The sequence below is a fragment of the Rosa chinensis genome, chromosome 2, assembly GCF_002994745.2.
Source record: "Rosa chinensis cultivar Old Blush chromosome 2, RchiOBHm-V2, whole genome shotgun sequence".
NCBI lineage: Eukaryota > Viridiplantae > Streptophyta > Magnoliopsida > Rosales > Rosaceae > Rosa > Rosa chinensis.
Genome location: NC_037089.1, coordinates 24,414,115 through 24,435,107, shown reverse-complemented (window position 1 = coordinate 24,435,107; position 20,993 = coordinate 24,414,115). Strand labels below are relative to the sequence as shown.

The 20,993-nt window shown below is 40.9% G+C and overlaps 2 protein-coding genes across 5 annotated transcripts; both read right to left on the bottom strand.

Moving 5' to 3' along the window:
* Nucleotides 1-7,432: 7,432 nt before the first annotated feature.
* On the bottom strand, nucleotides 7,433-12,240 carry LOC112187349 (lanC-like protein GCL1). The gene is made up of 5 exons (XM_024326105.1): nucleotides 12,076-12,240; nucleotides 11,734-11,921; nucleotides 10,965-11,076; nucleotides 8,414-8,884; nucleotides 7,433-7,903 (listed from the first exon to the last, which is right to left on the bottom strand). Exons 1-5 carry the CDS (start codon nucleotides 12,238-12,240, stop codon nucleotides 7,559-7,561), a joined length of 1,281 nt encoding a protein of 426 aa, XP_024181873.1. The 3' UTR covers nucleotides 7,433-7,558.
* A 5,393-nt stretch (nucleotides 12,241-17,633) lies between these two features.
* Nucleotides 17,634-20,937, bottom strand: LOC112190733 (putative WEB family protein At1g65010, chloroplastic). 4 transcript variants are annotated; one of them, XM_024330210.2, is made up of 2 exons: nucleotides 20,739-20,937; nucleotides 17,634-20,338 (listed from the first exon to the last, which is right to left on the bottom strand). In XM_024330210.2, exon 2 carries the CDS (start codon nucleotides 20,288-20,290, stop codon nucleotides 17,984-17,986), a length of 2,307 nt encoding a protein of 768 aa, XP_024185978.1. In that variant the 5' UTR covers nucleotides 20,291-20,338; nucleotides 20,739-20,937; the 3' UTR covers nucleotides 17,634-17,983. The 4 variants fall into 4 exon arrangements, with proteins under 4 accessions (XP_024185978.1, XP_024185977.1, XP_024185976.1 ...); XM_024330209.2 differs by having other exon boundaries at nucleotides 17,634-20,307; XM_024330208.2 differs by lacking the exon at nucleotides 20,739-20,937 and adding an exon at nucleotides 20,489-20,730.
* Nucleotides 20,938-20,993: the final 56 nt, after the last annotated feature.

Genomic DNA, 20,993 nt, shown 5'->3' with positions numbered 1-20,993 from the left:
GACTCATTTAAGTTTACTTGTCAGAATTCCATGTTAACTACTATATTAACTACATTTGACCCTATTGATTGAAATTGTTTGTCAGTCTCATACTGAATCTCTGGAACATCTGTTCTTACAGTTAGATAATTGGAACAATTCATTTTTGGACTGGTAATTGCATCCTTAAATCTGCAGATTCTACTTGCAGTTTTAATATTGCCTTATGTACTGCTTATTTTATTTGAAAAGCTCGTAATGTATCTTGTTTTTGGAGATAAAACAACTCTGCCAATCCAGATGGTTCATGCTACAACTTCTTTCTCTCAATCCTATGAAAATTGCAATCCTGCTCCTTTTAAGAAACTAAACCTCAGCCTATTATCGGATGGCTGCCACCTTAAAGTGGTTTTCTGAAATTAAATCTTGATGGTTATGTATTACCAAATCAAAGCAGTGCAGGAGGTTCTATTTTTGGAAATGATGAAGGGGAGCCTGTCCTAGCAGCTTCGAATCATCCAGGAGCCACGTGTCAAACAACAGAACCTCTAGCATTGAGAGCTGGTTTACATGCAGTCTGGCTACATGGCTAGTTGGCTACCACAATACTGAAGTTGAAGATGACTCCAAAATTTTGATCGATAGTTTGACTAGTCCTATTCAAATGCCTTGGAGAATCAAGCCTTTGGTCCAGGATATTCGTATGTTGACAAGCTTATTACAACAAGTTTCCTTCAAGTATGTTATGCGTGAGGCAAATTTTCTAGCTGATGCTCTAGCTAGTGTTGGTCACAATTGTTCTGCTCAAAGTCGGTTTCATGCACTGCCTCAGGCTGCTAGCAGGGCTCTTCTTTTTAATGACCTAGAGGTTGGTTGTTGTAGAGGTGTTGATGTCATAATTTGGTTCGACAAATACTTTTGATTTTTCAACCCATTCCACGTGGTACGCGTTGAAATGTCAAAGAGTCCACGTAGGACCCTGACCTTTCAACGCACTTAAACCCTTCATTGAGAAAGAAAAGATAATCCTAAGATGAAAATAACCATGACTAGTAAGATGTGTAACCATGGTATGCCGAGTCTTTAACCTTAGACCTCCATCTCTTAGGTCTTGGACAGTCTACATGTTATTGACTTGTCACCTTGAGCGGCGAGGTCAAAGCATATCGTGACCTGGCTATTAGAATAGCATAGTCCGAAGGAATCAGGATCCTCAACCCCCAAGGCCAAGAATTCGACTCCCAAGGCTTAGAAGCCTCAACCTCTAAGGATCATGACCACGACTTCCAAGCCTAAAGCCTCAACCTTCAGGCTCACACTTGGACGCAGTCAAGGAGACATGGTAGTACACATCAAGGACCAACTCTCACCAACTTTTCCACGTGTCAAGCTCCGACACCCAGTATGGCTCCCTTGTCATGTCAACAGTGATTCAAGGACAAAGGGTGGTTTACGTGACGACACCTGTCACCAACTCTGCCAAATCCATCCTGGAGCGTCAGTAAGCAGAGAGTGGGGGCTGACACCCCGATTTTATGGGATTGAGCCCATGCCTTTCCATTTCCACCTCAACCCTCTTCTCCTATAAATACCCAGCCTTCATAAGGCTGAGGGGGGTTCAACTTTCTCTTCTCTCCGAAAGCTATGCCAAAATGCATAGTCCTTTCCATAGAGCTCCGCCAACTCGAGGTGGTGGAAGCCCAACACGAGGTGGAGGAAGCCCGACATGAGGCCATCAGTTCCACCCAAGAAAGGAGCTTGGAAGCCCAACATCAGGTGAAGGAAGTCCGAGACCAGACTATCAGCTTCACCCAACAAGGAGCATGGAAGCCTAACACGAGGTGAAGGAAGTCTGAGACAAGACTATCAGCTCCACCCAACAAGGAGCTTGGAAGCCCAACACGAGGTAAAGGATGTCCGAAACGAGACTATTAGCTTCACCCAACAAGGAGCTAGGAAGCCCAACACGAGGTGGAGGAAGCCTGACGTGAGGCCATCAGTTCCACCCAAGAAAGGAGCTTGGAAACCCAACACGAGGTGGAGGAAGCCCAACATCAAGTGAAGGAAGTCTGAGACGAGACTATCAGCTTCACCCAACAAGGAGCTTGGAAGCCCAACATGAGGTGGAGGAAGCCTGACGTGAGGCCATCAGTTCCACCCAAGAAAAGAGCTTGGAAGCCCAACACGAGGTGGAGGAAGCCCAACATCAGGTGAAGGAAGTCCGAGACGAGACTGTTAGCTTCACCCAACAAGGAACTTGGAAGCCCAACACTAAGTGGAGACAGCCCGGCGTGAAGCCATCAGTTCCACCCAAGAAAGGAGCTTGGAAGCCCAACATTAGGTGGAGGAAGCCCAACACCAGGTGAAGGAAGTCCGAGACGAGACTATCAGTTTCACCAAACAAGGTAGCTTGGAGGCCCAGGATCAGGCGAAGGAAGCCCGAGGCCATACCTTTAGTCACAAGAGGTGAACGACCAAGGCTAGGCACAGGACTACCAGGGCATACCTTCAGTCACAATTGGATGACCAGGGCTACTCACGTAGCCAAACTAATAGAAGGAAAAGATAGGCCCACTTGAAGAAAACAACCCCACCACTTTACACTTGGATTTCAACGGAACCTCCGTTGACTCGTTGATGCCGAAATTGGCACCAACAAATGGCACCGTCTGTGGGAACCTTGAACGCTTGGCGCGTGTTCACTGGTTTAGTTAAGAAGGAAGCGCGTAGTATACCGGAAAGACCTCCAATGTCTAGAGCCTTACCTACGACTACGAATGAAAGATGAAACAATGACAAATTGGGCAAGGGTGGACATCCACCTATGAGGAGGAGCACAAGGTCGAGTATACCATGCTTGCAAGGAATAGAGGAGAAATCCGCCAACCCTTGCCACTAAAAACCTCGGCTTCCACCTTCTACACCAACCGGAGGTTGGACACTCAATGTTCATATCTACAAATCTTTGTCCACATGTCTCCATTTGATGAAAGATAGCCCACTCCTGAGCATGATGTTGTCGTATGTGTATCCCCCCCCCCCCCCCCAACATGCCACTGATGAGGAGACCAAGGGTGACCAACGTCGCAAAGACAAACACTTTGATGGTTTGGCGAACACGAGGCAACCATCACCACCCAAGGCTGATGAACACAATTGATCCTCATATCACCCATGCTAATCATTATTATCACTGGATGGTGATGAGCGGATTATCATCGTTGGAGCGCCATCACTAGAATTCAAGCCGGGAACTGATGATCAGACAAAGTCAGTAGATTTGATGAATGGTGTAGTCAGGAGATTCACACAAAGATCACGCACACTACCTAACACGGAGAATCTTTCTACTAGAAATCCAGCAATGCCCCTACCTTCAACATCCAGGTCATTAGATGATAGCTCACAAGGACGCGTAGGAACCTCCGATGCATAGTCAATGACGAGCAACTTCAATTCTCGTGACATTGTGCGACCACCACTCGATGAAGTAGCAACCTTGGATCGAACTAAGAGGCCTTGAACCTCCAACGCCTGGCAGCCCAGGACACCGGCGTAATAGGAGAGAGTTGTAAAAGCTTTGGAGTTGCTAGGAAGAGCGAAAAAGTTACCGCCAAATGCCTGACGACAAGACCACTTGTCCATCAAAGACGAAGGACTCAAATCCACTCATGCTAGAAGTCATTCACCGTTGTTGTCATAAGAAATATCGAGATGCATGATAGGCGACGTCTTGTTATCCACAATCCACTACTCTGATTGACGTTGGTATTCAACAAGCTTGGAGCTCCATCACCAATCGCCACCATCATACGAAGGTGGGAGAAACTTTAGCTCACAGTTGTAACATGTAGCTAAAGGATGCACATGACCAATGCTTCATCAATGCTGATATTCTTGAACCACGATGCTCACATGCCACGGAGATTCAATTGACTCTTAAGAACAGACGTGATTTGGCCTTACCCTCCACCTTCATTGGCAACTCAGCATCCACCGACTGATCATGTTTCAATGCTCAGATAATCTTGAAATTTGGAGTTGCTGGAGTACCGCCGCATGAGTCAAATTCATAGATGGGTTTACGAGTCTTGCATGCACAGCGACAATACCCATTCACCAATATGGCGAAAACTTAGTAGCTAGGAGAGCTAACCCAGAAGAAGAAAGAGCTTTCAACCCACCATCTTATTGCCTTTAGACCTGTACTCCCACCAAAAAGGTCTCGGCGTGCCACTACTCCACCCTTTTTGTTGCCAAAGGCCTGCATCAAGAAAATGCCTACATGGAGACACCGTCAGGAACAAGTCACATTCAAAGGAGCGAGCTACACCTCAAACGATACACCCTACTCTAAATTACTTATTTGTCGTATCATAAAGTATGATCACATGCACCATTATATCCTCTTTAAAGATTTCCTTGATATGCCAAGAGTGATGAATCTTCGAACACCAATAGGAATATGTTATCCCTAGAGAGCCGGGGGCTCAATTCTATTATGTATTGACTTTTACATCTTATATGGCGTTCTATGTATCTATTATATGTGTCTCTATACTATTTGCATGCTATAAATCATGTTGAGATCGGAATTTGCACAAACGAATTAGCTTGAAAATATATCCATCTATTCAACAATTTGGCAAAGACCCCCGTGCTAAGCATATGACTAATTAACTCTGGTTACATCAGCTCATTACTGGTGAACCTGTGTCAATGCCCAGACGCGGACCAAGTGGGGTACCAGTTCCACAAATCTATCTATATATAAACTCCTAGAAGTTTATTGGAACGCAAAGGTATAGCTATCTCAATAGAAGTCCATCTAAGATAAATATAGTAGTAGTTTGTATAATAGACATCCTTGGTATTCCAACACCCCAAGGATTTGAGCCACAGGATGAAAGAGTCTTGCTAGCCTAGACCAATTCACAGAGTGCCCTCGAGGTCCAGCTCACTTGAGTCACAGGTGAGCAAGTCTTAACAACTGAGACTAACACACATAGTGCACTCGAGATCCAACTCACTTGAGTCGCCAGGTGAGAGAGTCTTAATGGCCGAAACTCGCAACGAACACTTGAGGTTTGTCGACTCTCAATCGCCACGACCACCAGTTGTGAGACTTTTAGACCAAACAATAGTTAGAGGTCTTACACTCCCTTATAAATTATGCTAATAGTTTAGTTATGGCAAAAGTAGGGACAATGCACTTATGTGCTAAATTAGAGCCAATAGTTAAAGCTCAAAGGGAAACAAAAGGAAGTCATTTAACCTATCCTCACCCTTGTCAAGGATGTTACCCTTCTCTCTATTAGAGATCAGTCACAATGAGTTCAGTCTCCTACCGTGGACCTTCGACATTCAAGGTTATCATCATCCTTAGTCGAGGATGTCATCTTCATCCACATAGGACCTCTGTAGTTCGACCTTCAAACTAGTGATGGCCTATCACATATAGAAACTCACCCCCACACAACGAGGTTAACTTTTTTTTACATCCACTCTTGGTCTTTCATTAAGAACCACCTACTCAAGCCTAGATTCACCAAATTCTCCCTCATATTGAGTTCCCTACCCAACATAAGCCTTGCTTGGCCAGGGAACTGGGGGCTTGTTGATGTCATAATTTGGTTCGACAAATACTTTTGACTTTTCAACCCATTCCACGTGGTACGCGTTGAAATGTCAAAGAGTCCACGTAGGACCCTGACCTTTCAACGCACTTAAACCCTTCATCGAGAAAGAAAAGATAATCCTAAGATGAAAATAACCATGACTAGTAAGATGCGTAACCATGGTATGCCGAGTCTTTAACCTTGGACCTCCACCTCTTAGATCTTGGACAGTCAAGATGTTATTGACTTGTCACCTTGGATGGCGAGGTCAAAGCATATCGTGACCTGGCTATTAGAATAGCATAGTCCGAAGGAATCAGGAGCCTCAACCCCCAAGGCCAAGAATTCGACTCCCAAGGCTTAGAAGCCTCAACCTCTAAGGATCATGACCATGACTTCCAAGCCTAAAGCCTCGACCTTCAGGCTCACACTTGGACGCAGTCAAGGAGACATGGTAGTACACATCAAGGACCAACTCTCACCAACTTTTCCATGTGTCAAGCTCCGACACCCAGTATGGCTCCCTTGTCATGTCAACAGTGATTCAAGGACAAAGGGTGGTTTACGTGACGACACCTGTCACCAACTCTGTCAAATCCATCCTGGAGCGTCAGTAAGCAGAGAGTGGGGGCTGACACCCCGGTTTTATGGGATTGAGCACATGCCCGACACCCCGGTTTTATGGGATTGAGCACATGCCTTTCCCTTTCCACCTCAACCCTCTTCTCCTATAAATACCCAGCCTTCACAAGGCTGAGGGGGGGTTCAACTTTCTCTTCTCTTCGAAAGCTATGCCAAAATGCATAGTCCTTTCCATAGAGCTCCGCCAACTCGAGGTGGAGGAAGCCCGACGTGAGGCCATCAGTTCCACCCAAGAAAGGAGCTTGGAAGCCCAACATGAGGTGGAGGAAGCCCAACATCAGGTGAAGGAAGTCCGAGACCAGACTATCAGCTTCACCCAACAAGGAGCTTGGAAGCCTAACACGAGGTGAAGGAAGTCTGAGACGAGACTATCAGCTTCACCCAACAAGGAGCTTGGAAGCCCAACACGAGGTGGAGGAAGCCCAACATCAGGTGAAGGAAGTCCGAGACCAGACTATCAGCTTCACCCAACAAGGAGCTTGGAAGCCCAACACGAGGTGGAGGAAGCCCAACATCAGGTGAAGGAAGTCCGAGACAAGACTATTAGCTTCACCCAACAAGGAGCTTGGAAGCCCAACACGAAGTGGAGACAGCCCGGCGTGAAGCCATCAGTTCCACCCAAGAAAGGAGCTTGGAAGCCCAACATTAGGTGGAGGAAGCCCAACACCAGGTGAAGGAAGTCTGAGACGAGACTATCAGTTTCACCAAACAAGGTAGCTTGGAGGCCCAGGATCAGGCGAAGGAAGCCCGAGGCCATACCTTTAGTCACAAGAGGTGAACGACCAAGGCTAGGCACAGGACTACCAGGGCATACCTTCAGTCACAATTGGATGACCAGGGCTACTCACGTAGCCAAACTAATCGAAGGAAAAGATAGGCCCACTTGAAGAAAACAACCCCACCACTTTACACTTGGATTTCAACGGAACCTCCATTGACTCGTTGATGCCGAAATTGGCACCAACAAGAGGTTTTTGCTTGTAATTTTTTCTGATCTGACGAATAAAATTTTGCCTAGAGAAAAAGTTAACCACTACATGATTCCAGTCATCTCATGGTAACTCTTATCATGGCTATCCCGTTCCACCAGAGTGAGAGAGAGAGAGAGAGAGAGAGAGAGAGAGAGAGAGAGAAGGGTTTGTCAACATTGTTTAGAGAACATTCCCTTTGGGGAAAATACACGTCCTATCAAATTATGCGAATTTTGGGACCAACGATATCATTAACAACGTCTCAATATATACATTGTTAGGGTAGAAATATAGGTTCATATATATAATGATCTCATAACTAGATTTGAATTTAACTTGCTCCGTTGCCTACAGTTCATAACCTGGGAACCTCGAGTTTTCAAGAACATGCACGTCAAACCAGAGGCAAGCAGTTCCAGCAAGTCCTTGAAAAAGGGAATAGGCATGTTCGGCTGCATGTGTAGTCTGCCCCGCAGTCACAAGTTGTCTTGCATTATGATACAAGAAGCTTGCAAATGCCTTTGCTCTCTCTTCGTATATGCTCTCTCCGGTTAGACGATAAAGAGAAAGAAAGGCATAGGCATTCCCAGCCACACCATCAGCAAGGCCTACCTTCTTCAGCAAACCATTCTTCCACACCACTTCTCCAGCTTCTATTGCCGCATCACGAAAGTCCCTATCTCCTGGAAAAACCTGAGAATAAAAACAGAATAAGTAGTCGTTTAATTCAGTTATGCTTGGAAGAAGATCGAGAAACAGACACACACACACACATTAGGACTCCCAAATCAAGTCGTCTATCAAGATTAGATCAAAGTGTAGTTAATTCTAACTGAACTGGGTCTAGTTCGTATCCTTAATTGAATTGTGTAGAAATAAAATTATAAAACCAATTGCATCGATGAAATAAATCCACAAATTCAATTAATTACAACTGTCTGCAAGATTAAAACTTTGAAACATACAACCCAAATAAATTCGCAATACTACGAGGCTTACTATGTAATCGCAATATTCCCAAACATGCACACATAGAACACCCTCTTGTCAATTTTAATAGAAAAACTTGAGCATCTTAACATAAATTTTCAAGTCTCAACATTGTGCCTATACTATGGAACTCAAGCATCATAACCAATACGTGTGTCAACTAGCCAAGCTGACAATTTCATCAGAAAAGTTAATTCTGCTGGAGTTACTAACCTGTGATGCCTTGCACAAGGTGATGGCCATGCCGGCTGCACCATGAGACCACTGCACAAACTTATCTCTTGGGTTTCCTTCGCTTGAGGGGTAATTTCCACTGTGAGGAAACCGATTAGCCATCATATACCTAAGAGTTCCTTTCACATCTTCTGCATCCTCTTCTGAAAGAGGGAAGTGAAGTAGCACTTGCAAAATTCCAGCCAGACCATTTGCTGCGCCCAAGTACCTTGTTCCATGCCATCTGTACATAAGTGGGCATGAAGGGTTATCAGATGCTCCTGCCCTTCCTCCAGCTAACACGGCATTGACGATGGGCATCAGAAGTTCACTGGGCACATTCTCTTGTCCAAGGTGCTTGTTTATGAACAAAGCTGCCCATAGAAACCCAGCTCTCCCATAAAGAAGATCATATGACATTCCAAAACCACCTTCCTCTGGCCCAACAGATAGGGCCTTCTCTTTTGCTACCTAATACATGATAAACCAAATAAGCGTTGGGGACAAAATGAATATATTAAATGAAACAGAAATGCTATCCACTCATCTCTTTGCCCTTTGCAGCACATAAGACTTATTCATCCAAATATGATGGACATATTCTACAGATTCTAGTTAGTAATGGCATGCATTGAGGGCCTGGAAGGACAAAAAGATGCAGCTACACAAGTAAAGGATAAGTTTCCAACTTCAAAAGCCTCATAGGATCAATCAAAAGGTTCATTTCAGAGACATGAGCCATCTAACTGGTACTTCGTCTTTCAATAAAATTCTTTTCTCTTATTCCATAAACCATTTTTTAACCAGCATGAATAGAACGGGTGATTACTGAACATATAAATCATAGATAAGAGATAAGAGATTATTTAGAGGGAAGGACTGACTAACTTGGTAAGTAAAGTTCCTGACATCTTATGACCTGGGATCCAGATGGGACTCCACACAGAATAAGAACAAACAACAAATAAACGACTTCTTTTTGTATGGAAAAAGGTGCTGGTCCAAGAATATGTGGAATTATATGTCAACACATTGCTGTGGACAGTAACACAAAATAGAACCACCTTATATAATGAGCCTCATGTGTTTACATTAGTGCCTATATGCAAACAAAAATTTCTCTGAAGATTGACAGAAACAAAAGTTTTACTAAAACAAGATAAACAACTTTCAAGGTACCCTATAATTAAATTTAAAAGGATCGAAACACTAAACATAGTCCATATAAGCTTTACAACTTATATACACTAGTGAATTCTGTGACAGTGAGCTAGTAGTATCCATACAAGTAATGTATTTGGCTTTGCACAAAGTATAGAATTTGAATCTTGATGGGAACATCTTCTCAAGTAATACTATCTTCTCAAATAATACTGCTTGAAAAGCTCCATGAATGGCCAGGATATTTAATTGGGATCTAAAACATAGAACACACACACACACAGAAAGTTTTAAGGTAGAGTCCAGAATAAGAAATGATATAACTGAATTTCCAAATGAAACAATACATAGTCCGTGTAGAAATCACATAAATATCATACCAACAACACGTCTTCATTTCATGTCTCAACTCTCAACTCTCAACAAAGATATGCACAGAAACAATTGGCATGTACAACAAATTACTTGGCAAGAAAGAGTCAAAATGGTATTACCTCCAGCTATCAAAATTCATACAAGATACAATCAAGTGAAGCAACTATAACATCCAAGGTGTCACATATCTTATGGACCTCACCATTACTTAATAAAATTTTGAAGTACTGCAACCCTCAAATTAACTAGCTTATAACAACTGACCCTAAAACAAGGAAATCTCAATAAGCAATAAGAAAACAGTCAAACACACAACAGTGGACCATCTAATGAGAGTAAGAGGCTCGTTTTCAAGTACTGGACCACCAACTACAGTCGAAGTTGATATGGTACATCGGCAGATACGGTAATGAACAGTAAGTTACGACAACAACAGTTACGACAACAACAATCACATATCAGGTCATTGTTGTCATTATACTTTTTATTTGTTTTTCTTTTTTCTTTTCTTTTTGGTAAGAATATGCTCCAAGATATTGTAAGACACTCTATCAACCCTCAACAACAGGTGAGCCTAATAAGACAAAAGAATACTCATTATCACACCCAATGTTAAAGAGCCTTTCTCATCAAACCTTACTAAAAAAAATCAGGGTCCTTCAAGCAATCCCAAGGTCACTGTCTAGAAGATTCATAGCATCACAATATGTAGGGAGCTCTACTCACTATTAAAATATCACAAAATTACTTTACAAAAAATGAGAAAATGATCGTTTCTATCCGTTATAAGTTGGCTATAATAGTTTATGCAAACACCTAAGCTATATTACTCTTGACAAATCTAACCCTTCGACCCTTTGCATTATTGTCAGATAATTTCACTTTAGTATTATGTTTACCTATTTAGTATTTTCATAAAAATTGGACTAAAATTAGTATCATGTTTACCTATTTAGTATTATGTTTACCTATATGTAATCAGAGAGTAGTAAGCTAAAAGTCGGACTAAAATTACCTCAAGGAAGAGGTTCAAATACAAGTCAAGTCTTTGATGGTCCCCAACCAAATTAGCCACAACAGCTCCAAGAGCGTAAACTCCTCCTCTACCACACAAAAATGTCACGTGCCTGCATATAAAGGATGCCAAATTTGAAGACAAAACTGAAATATCATAGCATATATGTTCCTCAAGTATAGGAAGGAAGCAAAGCAATTTCCTGTTCAACTGATTTCACAACTCGCATAAAAAAAATTGCGATCTTTAATAAGGATCCAAAATGAAATTCAAAATATATCCTTTTTTTTTACTGTAGAGGTCAGAACTAATAATCTTGCTGCATAAAAAAACTAGAGTAACATTTTGCATGGTCAATTTCTGAAAAATAGTCAAACTTTTGCAAACGCGTTTGAAATACAGTAACTATATCAAAGTCTGAAGTACAAAAACTTAAACTCAGAGTGGTTTTTGTTTCAAAATGTAATACAAACTACCACGAAAATGTGAGGATATAAAAACTTTTCCAAAGAACAATATTCAAAATTTCGTCAAAAAAGTCTAAATTTTGATTTCTAAACGTATCACCTACGCAAGAATAAAAATTAAAAATTAAAAATCAAAAATTTAATATAGAAAGAGATAGAAGGGTGTGCAAGAAACCTTAAAAATTCAAACTTTATGATTTTAACCAAAAAAAGAAAATCACATTTTTAGCAAGACAGGTGGGGGCATCGATGTTTGTGTAGAATTATCTATTACGGTCCCCACGTAAGAACATGTAAATTACCTGGCGGAGACACGTGCGACGGCCGCGCAGTTGTCGGCGATCTCGGCGCACAGTAGCAAGTCCTGTCGGTTTCCGGTGGCCTCGTACGACCTCAGGCACGTGAACGCCGTGCCGAGCAGACCCGTATACACAGTCGGATCCAACCCCATCCCGGAGCTCCGCTCTCCTTCCCACGTGGCCTTCACTACCTATAAAAACAAAATTGAAATTACTAAATCGACATTTTTCCGCAAATATTTATGAGCAAAAAAAAAAAAAAAACTAGTTTCGAAATAGAAGGGATAACATTTCGATGGCTTTCAAGAGGTTTAAATACAGCTAATTAGGCAAGTCGGAACAGACCTGGTCCTTGAGGGACACGGCTGCTCGGATAAATGTCTCGCCGGGATTTAGTGACAAGTCGGAATTCGTGGGACGAACGAAATCGAGCCGTTCGTTGTTGCCTTCATCATGGCCTTCCGGGGACGACGACGATGATGAAGCTAAGTATCCCACCACGGACGACATGTCGTATAATCTCTCTCTCTGTCTACAAACCGAACTCTCTTCTTTGGCTTTTTGAAAAAGCTTAAGAGGAGAGGAAAGGTTTTTGTAGGAGGAGGGGAAGGGTGTTGGGTTTTGATTCTATCGAATGGCGGTGCACCGAGGAGAATAGCCGGTCCAATCAAAACTCATAAAATTTTAAGTGTTTCAAAACAATCTCCGTTTATTGACTGAGCAGCCCTACCACGTTTGCCCCCACATAAAAATATCTTATATTTTATTGCCGTTTGGTGCATGCGAATCACATTCCCTATTCCCTCTCCTGCAATTTGCACAGGGAACAATTCATGTTTTGGATATCATTGTTTATTTTATCTCAAGGGTTTTATTATTATATTCTGGTGGAAATTTAAATCACCAACTTTCACTTTCTTTTATCAAACCTGGGGCACGACCGACCAAAACAAAAAAAACCTGGGGCACCGTGCCATGAATGGTATTTGACGATATAGGTCCACCATCGAAAGACCTACCACGAAAAAAAATAATAATAAAAATAATTTCAACGTCCTCAAATTATACTGTCAAGGCCAATTTGATATCAGAACTCTCAAAAGTATCAATGTGATACTAGGGGTCGTCAACGGGCCGGGCCGGGCCGGGCCTTGCTATATTTTTAAATAATTACGGGCAGGGCTGGGCCAGGCTTTATTAAAAATCAAAGGATCTAAACTCGTTCATATAAAGCGGGCCTTGCAGGCTTTTTCGGGCCTGGCCGGGCTTGGCCTTGCTGGCTTTATTTATATATAAATATTTAAAAACACAAGTTTTTTTTTTTTAATCAAGCTTTGGAAATTCAATGGATAATGATCAAATACAACCAAAGATAACAGATCTATATAACTATATTGTACCCAAAAAAAATCTATATTTATATATAGATACTAATTTATTGATAAATAAATTTTTAAAGACACTAATTTTTTATAAATCTATATTTATACATCATACACTTCAAAGAGCTACATATAGCAATTCAAAGAAAATGAGAAACCGACAGTTGGATGAGTTTATTACAATAAATTATAAGTGTGGTAAAAAATTTAGCCAATTTCACCATATTTTTGAATCCGATCGGATTGGTCAACCGTAGTCACTTATATATTTTATTGGTTGACCGATGGCGTGTCAACCGCGAAACGTGCTTATTTTTTCAGATAACGTTTGTATATATTCCATCGATGGATGTGCGTTGACATAAGATAAAAAAAAATTTAATTTTAATTACAAACACATTGGACTATACCAATTTTATTCCTAAAGTTATATGACTTATACATTGCATTTAAATTGTTTAGGTTCATTCTAAAGCAACCATGAAGTGGAAAATGAATTTGGAGAAACCAACCGCTTGATGGAGAGATTGTAATGTTTTATGGTGGTTATAGAAAATCCAGCCAATTTGGTTCTCGTTTCGAATTCGATCAACTAGGTCAAACGTAGTTACTCTTATAAACCTATATTTATATATCATACACTCCAAAGAGCAACCCCTATCAATTCAAAGAAAATGGAAAAACCGACCATTGGATGAGTTTATTACAATAAATTATGAGTGTGGTAAAAAATTTAGCCAATTTCACCATATTTTTGAATCCGATCGGATTGGTCAACCGTAGTCATTTATATGTTTTATTGGTTGACCGATGCCGTGACAACCGCGAAACGTGCTTATTTTTTCACATCACGTTTGTATATATTCCATCAATGGATGTGCGTGGACATAAGATAAAAAAAAATTAATTTTAATTACAAACACATTGGTCTATACCAATTTTATTCCTAAAGTTGTATGACTTATACATTGCATTTAAATTGTTTAGGTTCATTCTAAAGCAACCATTAATAGAAAATGAATTCGGAGAAACCAACCGCTCGATGGAGAGATTGTAATGTTTTATGGTGGCTGTAGAAAATCCAGCCAATTTGGTTCTCGTTTCGAATTCGATCAACTAGGTCAAACGTAGTTACTCTTATAAACCTATATTTATATATCATACACTCTAAAGAGCAACCCCTATCAATTCAAAGAAAATGGAAAAACCGACCGTTGGATGAGTTTATTACAATAAATTATGAGTGTGGTAAAAAATTTAGCCAATTTCACCATATTTTCGAATCCGATCAGATTGGTCAACCGATATGTAGAATATATATATATATATATATATATATATATATATATATATGCACATTAGCACATATTTTATATAGAAGTATAAGAACTTCCACACACACACACATATTGATATATATATACACACACACACACACACATATATCTATATATATATTTATTATGCGGTAATGCATATATATCTTTTCTATATATATGCATTTGGAAGCTTCACATATTGCAAAAAAGAATAGCAAGCTCAAGGAGAAGAAGATAGTAACAGAAGGCCCAACTAGCCATTTTTTCTCACTGATTCTACAACCTTCTATATATATGTTTATAAACACACACCGACACACACACACAAATATATATCTATGTGTGTGTGTGTGTTTATAAACACACACACACACACACACATATATATAAACACACACACAAATATATATATCTATATGTGTCTATATATATATATATATATATATATATATTTATAAACACACACACATATCTACATATATATATATATAAACACACACACACACACACACACATATATATATATATATATATAATATTTTACGGGCTTTTACTGGCCGGGCCTAGCGGGCTTTTACGGGCAGGGCCTAGCGGGCCAGGCCGAGTTTTTGCGGGCCGGCCCACTACCCACCGAGAAGGGCTTTTGTGGGCTTTTTAACGGGCCGGCTGGCCTCCATTGGCCCACTTGATCCGCGGGCTTTTTGATGAGGCCTATGTGATACCCAAAGACCAATATTGGTATCAATTTGATACTTCTGTTAAAAATATTTAACGCTGTAGTCTGTTTGCTGACGTGGCAAACATGTGAGCCTAAAAAAAAAATACCAATTTACCATTTTTTTTGTTAATTCATTTTTTTTTTCATTTCTTTTTCTTCTTTTTTTCTTCTTGTTCTTCTGGGATTTTGTTCTAGCCAAACCCCGCAAGCTCCGCTCCTTCCCCTCCGCCCAAGAAATCAAAGAAAAATGGCTTCTGCTTCTTCTTCAACCTCAGTCTTCTTCTTCTTCTTCTCTCTCTCCTCTCATTCTCCTCCGCCCAAACCATCACCAATGCTGCCATCATCTTCTCACCGACTCCGACGAGTATTGCTCAGCTAAATCAAAATCTAAAACACACACACACATTTGCATTCTCATTTCTTTAACAATCAAAGCTTAAACACCAGATAGTTTCCCAGACGTATACCTAATACCTTACAACTTAGAGAGGTCTGGGTCTTCTGCCGCAAAGCCCACGAACAAGGGAACATACGCAATCTAGTCCGGCATCGTCGTACCAGTAATGAAATTATTAACAACAATCAGAACTCAATTTCTCTTAAAACCAAAATCCAAAGTAGATGGGTTCTTGGGTTTTCACCTCACAATGACAAGAGAAGGAGGGCGACAGTTTTGCATGTCGATTTCTAAAACTCAACTTGATGTCGACGGTGGGTGTGACACATTCGCCCCGAGGCCCGTCACCGTTGTAGCCTTGAGTTGAAGGTTAGCATCGAAGTTATCCTCCCTCTCCTCCGCCCAAACCATCACCAACGCTGCCATCATCCTTTCCAATTCCTGCTACAAATCCATGTCCCTCGCACTCAACTTCCGGCAGACGGAGCTTCTGGGGTGATTTGAGGTCCCGAGTTCGAGCAAGTAGCGCTTTAAGGTTGTCGGGTTCGAGAGTACCGATCGAAGGCATCGTTTCGGGGAGCGAAGATGGTGATGTTGTGGCGGCCGACGGCCTCTTCGAAAGTCTGCAAGAGCAGGGCCTTCTCGACGAGCTCGGCTAGATCGGAATAATGCAAGGTTGAAGGGCCACAAGGACGAAGTTGGAGTTGATCTAAGCGGTGGACGCCGAGGAGGATGAGGATGAGGATGAGGGCTTCTGAGGATATTCCGGCAATGCGAAGCAGGTTCCAGCGAAGAAGAAGAAGAGGAGGAGGAGAGAGGTGAGAGCCAATGCGCCATGGATGCGTAAACCCATGGCGGCTGTACAATGCGGTGGATTCAGAGAGAGAAAGGGAAGAAGAAGGAGAGAGAGAGAGAGAGAGAGAGAGAGAGAGAGAGAGAGAGAGAGAGAGAGAGAGAGAGAGAGAGAGAGAGAGAGAGAGAGAGAGAGAGAGAGAGAGAGAGAGAGAGAGAGAGAGAGAGATGTTTTTATTATTATTTTTTAAATTAATTAGTAGAGAAAGACAATTTTATCCATGATAAAAATATCACATGGGACCCACGTGCTTGCCACGTCAGCAAACAGATGACGTCGTTAGAGATTTTTAACGGAAGTATCACGTTGACGTCAAAATACGTTTTTGGGTATCACATTGATACTTTTGAGAGTTCGAGTATCAAATTGACCTTGGCAGTATAGTTTAGGAACGATAGCTGAATTTTTCTTAAAAAAAATTGAGTGGAACGGTTAAATGACCTGACACATTAACTTGCTAAACATATAATACTAAGGGATATCTCAATATGTGGTTACAACTGATTATTGAAGGTTGAAAATTAAAGATTGTAAATAGTGGGTCGAACAAGATATGTGACGCATACTGCTATTTTATTAAAGAGAAAAATCAATATGAACACAAATAATGGCTAAAGTTAAAGAATTTTATTTATACGGAGATGATATGCACACCTATTATTAGGAGACAACAAGGCATTGGTGTATGTTGACATTTCGATAGGATTTTTTTTTTTTTTCCAAAAAAGGAAAAATCCCCTACATTGGAAGGGAAGTTCTCAATAAAATACAAGTGACAATGTAACTGTCCATTGCCAGCTCCCAGTATGATATTTTGTTTGTGATTCTTATGGCATCTTGACACGTGGCAGTTGATCCCTTTGATTTTGAGTGTGGATGAGTGACGTTAGAAGTGCTCACACAAGTGATAAATGGCTTTGGATAGGTTGGTCCATCATATTATTGATCTCTACCATATGAATCATGACATGTTATGGACCTTATGGACGCCCATTATTACGAGACAATTAGGTACCTTGTGTCTTTCCCACACAACTTGAAAAGAAAGCATACATTGTGAGAAAGGATTCAAGGATCGAACACCTACTGCATGATTGATCGGAAAATCATGGTAGCGACGGATACATGTTGTGATAAAATGTGGTGAAAGTTTCACGATTATGACTCTCCGACGACCAACTCAATGCTTTGGTTTTGATCCTCCTGGTGAAGTCTGAAAAATGTTTATGAACAATTGAAAAGAAAAAACAGCACTGGTGTAATCACAGAAACAAATGGCAATCTGCATTACACTGCGACGACTCCCATTGCAGGGAACATAGTTTCCTTCTAATATTGAATTTCTGACGGGCTTGAACAGACGAAAACAATTAAACACCCTTTTTTGCTAACCATTTCAATCTTCTGAAATCAATATACTAGTACAATTTCTGCTTGAACTATAATTACATGTTCAAATTTGTAATTCTCTAGAACTAGAGCAGGATTCATTTACTATAATTTACTGTGAATAAAATAAGTAAAGAATCAGATTAAACTACTTAATATCAAAACTTGAAGAGCAGTGCAAAAAATCCAGCTTATCTATTCTGGTAATGCTTCCTTCTTGATATCTTGTGAGGGTTCCTTCTTGCTATCCAGTGAAGGATCCTTTTTGAGATCCTGTGAAGGCTCCTTCTTTGCGTCCTGCAATAGTTCCTTTTTGGGATCCGGTGATGGCTCCTTTTTAGAGTAGGAATAAGCAGTACTTCTCTTTATAAGATCGCCAAATCTTCTTAGCAAGGCTTTCTTCTTTCTCGAGTTCTCGGCGTGAGTCCCATCTAGATGATGGTCTAGATGATCAAAATCCTCTGGATGGAGGGGTTCTCCATAATCTGTGAATGCAGAAGAAGTTCTCCGGTGATGATTAGCGGAGCCGGGAGACTGTACCTCAAAGATCGAGCCTTTGAGAGCCTCGTCTATTTCAATCTCATCATCATCATCATCATCATCTTGAACAACATGAACAACATCATCGTGTGAGTTTGAGATTCTAAGCTCCTTGAGACTGAAGCTGAAAACTTTGCCAAGTATGTTTCCAGCCTCTTTCTCCTTATCACTATCCTCCTTTGTAGGCTTTGCCTCCTTAGCCTCCTTCTTCGACTCCTTTGTAGGTGTTTTATCCTTGGACTCCTTTTTCACATCCTTCAATGGCGGTTTCTCTTTTTCCTCTTTCTTGTTGTCCTTCTTTGACGATTCAATAAGCAACCGCTTCAACTCCTTAATGTTTTCATTAGCAGCAATTTCATTCACCCTATAATTTTCATTTTCTCGGGTGAGAAAATTCAAGGCCTCCTCCTTTTCTTCCAGGCTATCTTTGAGCTGAGAATTTTCAGCTCGAGCAATGACTGAAGCTTCTTTGGCAATATTTGCTTCATTCAAGGCCTGTTTAAGTATATCGCGCAATTTACTATTTTCTTCCTTTGACAACATGGCATTGTTATCCGTCTCAAGAAGCAACTCATGCAACCTATAGTTCTCTTGCTGTGCAGCATGTCTGTCATCTTCTGCTCTTCTAATACAGTCAACAAAGCCAGTTTCCTTCCCACTCCATGCCATAACCGACTCTTCGTGTTCTATTTTCAACCTGGCAGCAGTGTTTTTGTGCCTCTCAGCTTCTTTCCTTACTTCATCCAACATCAATTTAAAATCTTCCTCATTGGTCTTTAGCACTACATTCAAACGCTGTTCTTGTTCCCTTGAGTGCTCTAACTCGGCTTTGGTCATCTGCAGTGAGTCCTTCAACTGATTGGCTTCCGTGGCAACTTCTTTTAGAGCAATAGCCAAGTCATCCATTGCCTTCTTTCCATTTTCTTCAGCTTCGGCTGTCAACTTCAGCTCGTGTTTTAGTGCACGTATCTCCTCAAGTAATTTCTCAACCTTCAAAGACGCAAGTTGCTCCTTCTTTTGAGAATCAACCAGATTCTCCTTTGTCAACTGAAGCTCGGACCTGAGACTCTCTAAATCATCCCTCATGGAAACATTAGTATCATGGCTGTCCTGAAAATGTGATGTGCTAAGATCACTGCTCTGCACGGACTCCTCTTCCCATTTCTCCAATTTCTTTTGAAGAGAAGTAATTTCAGAATTTGATTCTTCAAGTAAAACCTTGGTTTGCTCCAGTTGGTTTGTCTGTGTGATCAACGAATCAAGGATTCTTGCTTCTGATTTCCTTCTTTTTTCTATTTCCATCTCGAGTTCCCGAATTCTTTCCTCACTTTGACAAAACAAAGTTTTCAACTGAGCCTCATTGGTTTCAACATTCTCTGCCAATTTGATCTCCAATTTCCTTATTCTTTCTGCACTTTCAGACAATAAAGCCCTCCTGTGAGCCTCTGAGCTTTCCGTGTTCTCTGCCAGTTTGAGCTCTAATTCCCGAATTCTTTCTTCTCTTTCAGACAATGAAGTCTTTATTTCAGCCAGAGCATCGGAGGTTTTCACATTCTCTGACAGTTTGAGCTCTAACTCCCGAATTCTTTCCTCTCTTTCGGACAATAAAGCCTTCATGTGAGACTCTGAGGTTTTTGCATTCTCTGTCAGTTTCTGCTGCAATTCTTGAATTCGTTCCTCGCTCTCAGACACTAAAACCTTCGTCTTAGCCTCAGCGTTTTCCACATTCTCTGCCAGTTTGAGCTCCAAATCTTTGGCCTTTCCTAGTTCAACTTTCAACGAGTCTATATTCTCCTTATTATGAGTTGACAATGCTTCACTAAGCCGCATGTTAGCCTCCTGTGCCACCTTTTTCATCTCTCTTAGTTCATCAAGGGCTCGATCTCTTTCTACCTCTACTGCATGTAATTGCTCTTTCATCTTGCGATCTTTCTCTTCAGGTTGCTCCATATGTTGCTGCATGTCCAAGCTCCAACAATCTATTCGACCATGAATTGCATAAAACACCCACTATCAACCAAAATAAAAATACAATACAAAACGAGAAAATAAAATTAAAAAAACCAGTAAATATCATGTTCATCCTAAAACAGTTTGATACAAATCCAAATACAACCTGTTGTAAAAATCAAGGCAAAGAATATGGAGAAGGAGAAATACCACATATATATTGATAGAGGGCTTCTTTTTGATGCAGAACTGGTCTTGCAATATGACCAAAGAAGGTTTCTTTGATTTAATTTCAAAACCCCAGATCAGAAAACCATGAATATTTCACAGATTAAATTCCATAACAGATTGGAGAAAGAGCAGAAGCCAACAAGGTAAAATTGATCAAAAGACAATAGAGCCTTGCAGAGAACGGAAGTATGGGAAATTTCAAGGAGAATATACAAGAAAAACAAAGTACCTTAGCCTCGGTTTCGAGGTCGAATAGGGATGAATGTTGCAGCAAGAGTTTTCTATTTTTGGAAAGTCACTATTACGTAACGAGAAAAGCTACAAACATAGACTGTTAGAGATATAAGAAGTCCGAGGTTGGCGGGTTTTCCACAAAAGAAGCCTATTTGGCGGGTGTGGGAAGAAATCTATGTGCGTATGACAAAATTGACCTTCCTGTCCTGCTGATAATATATCCAATTTCAACCTATGACTAACCTCTGGC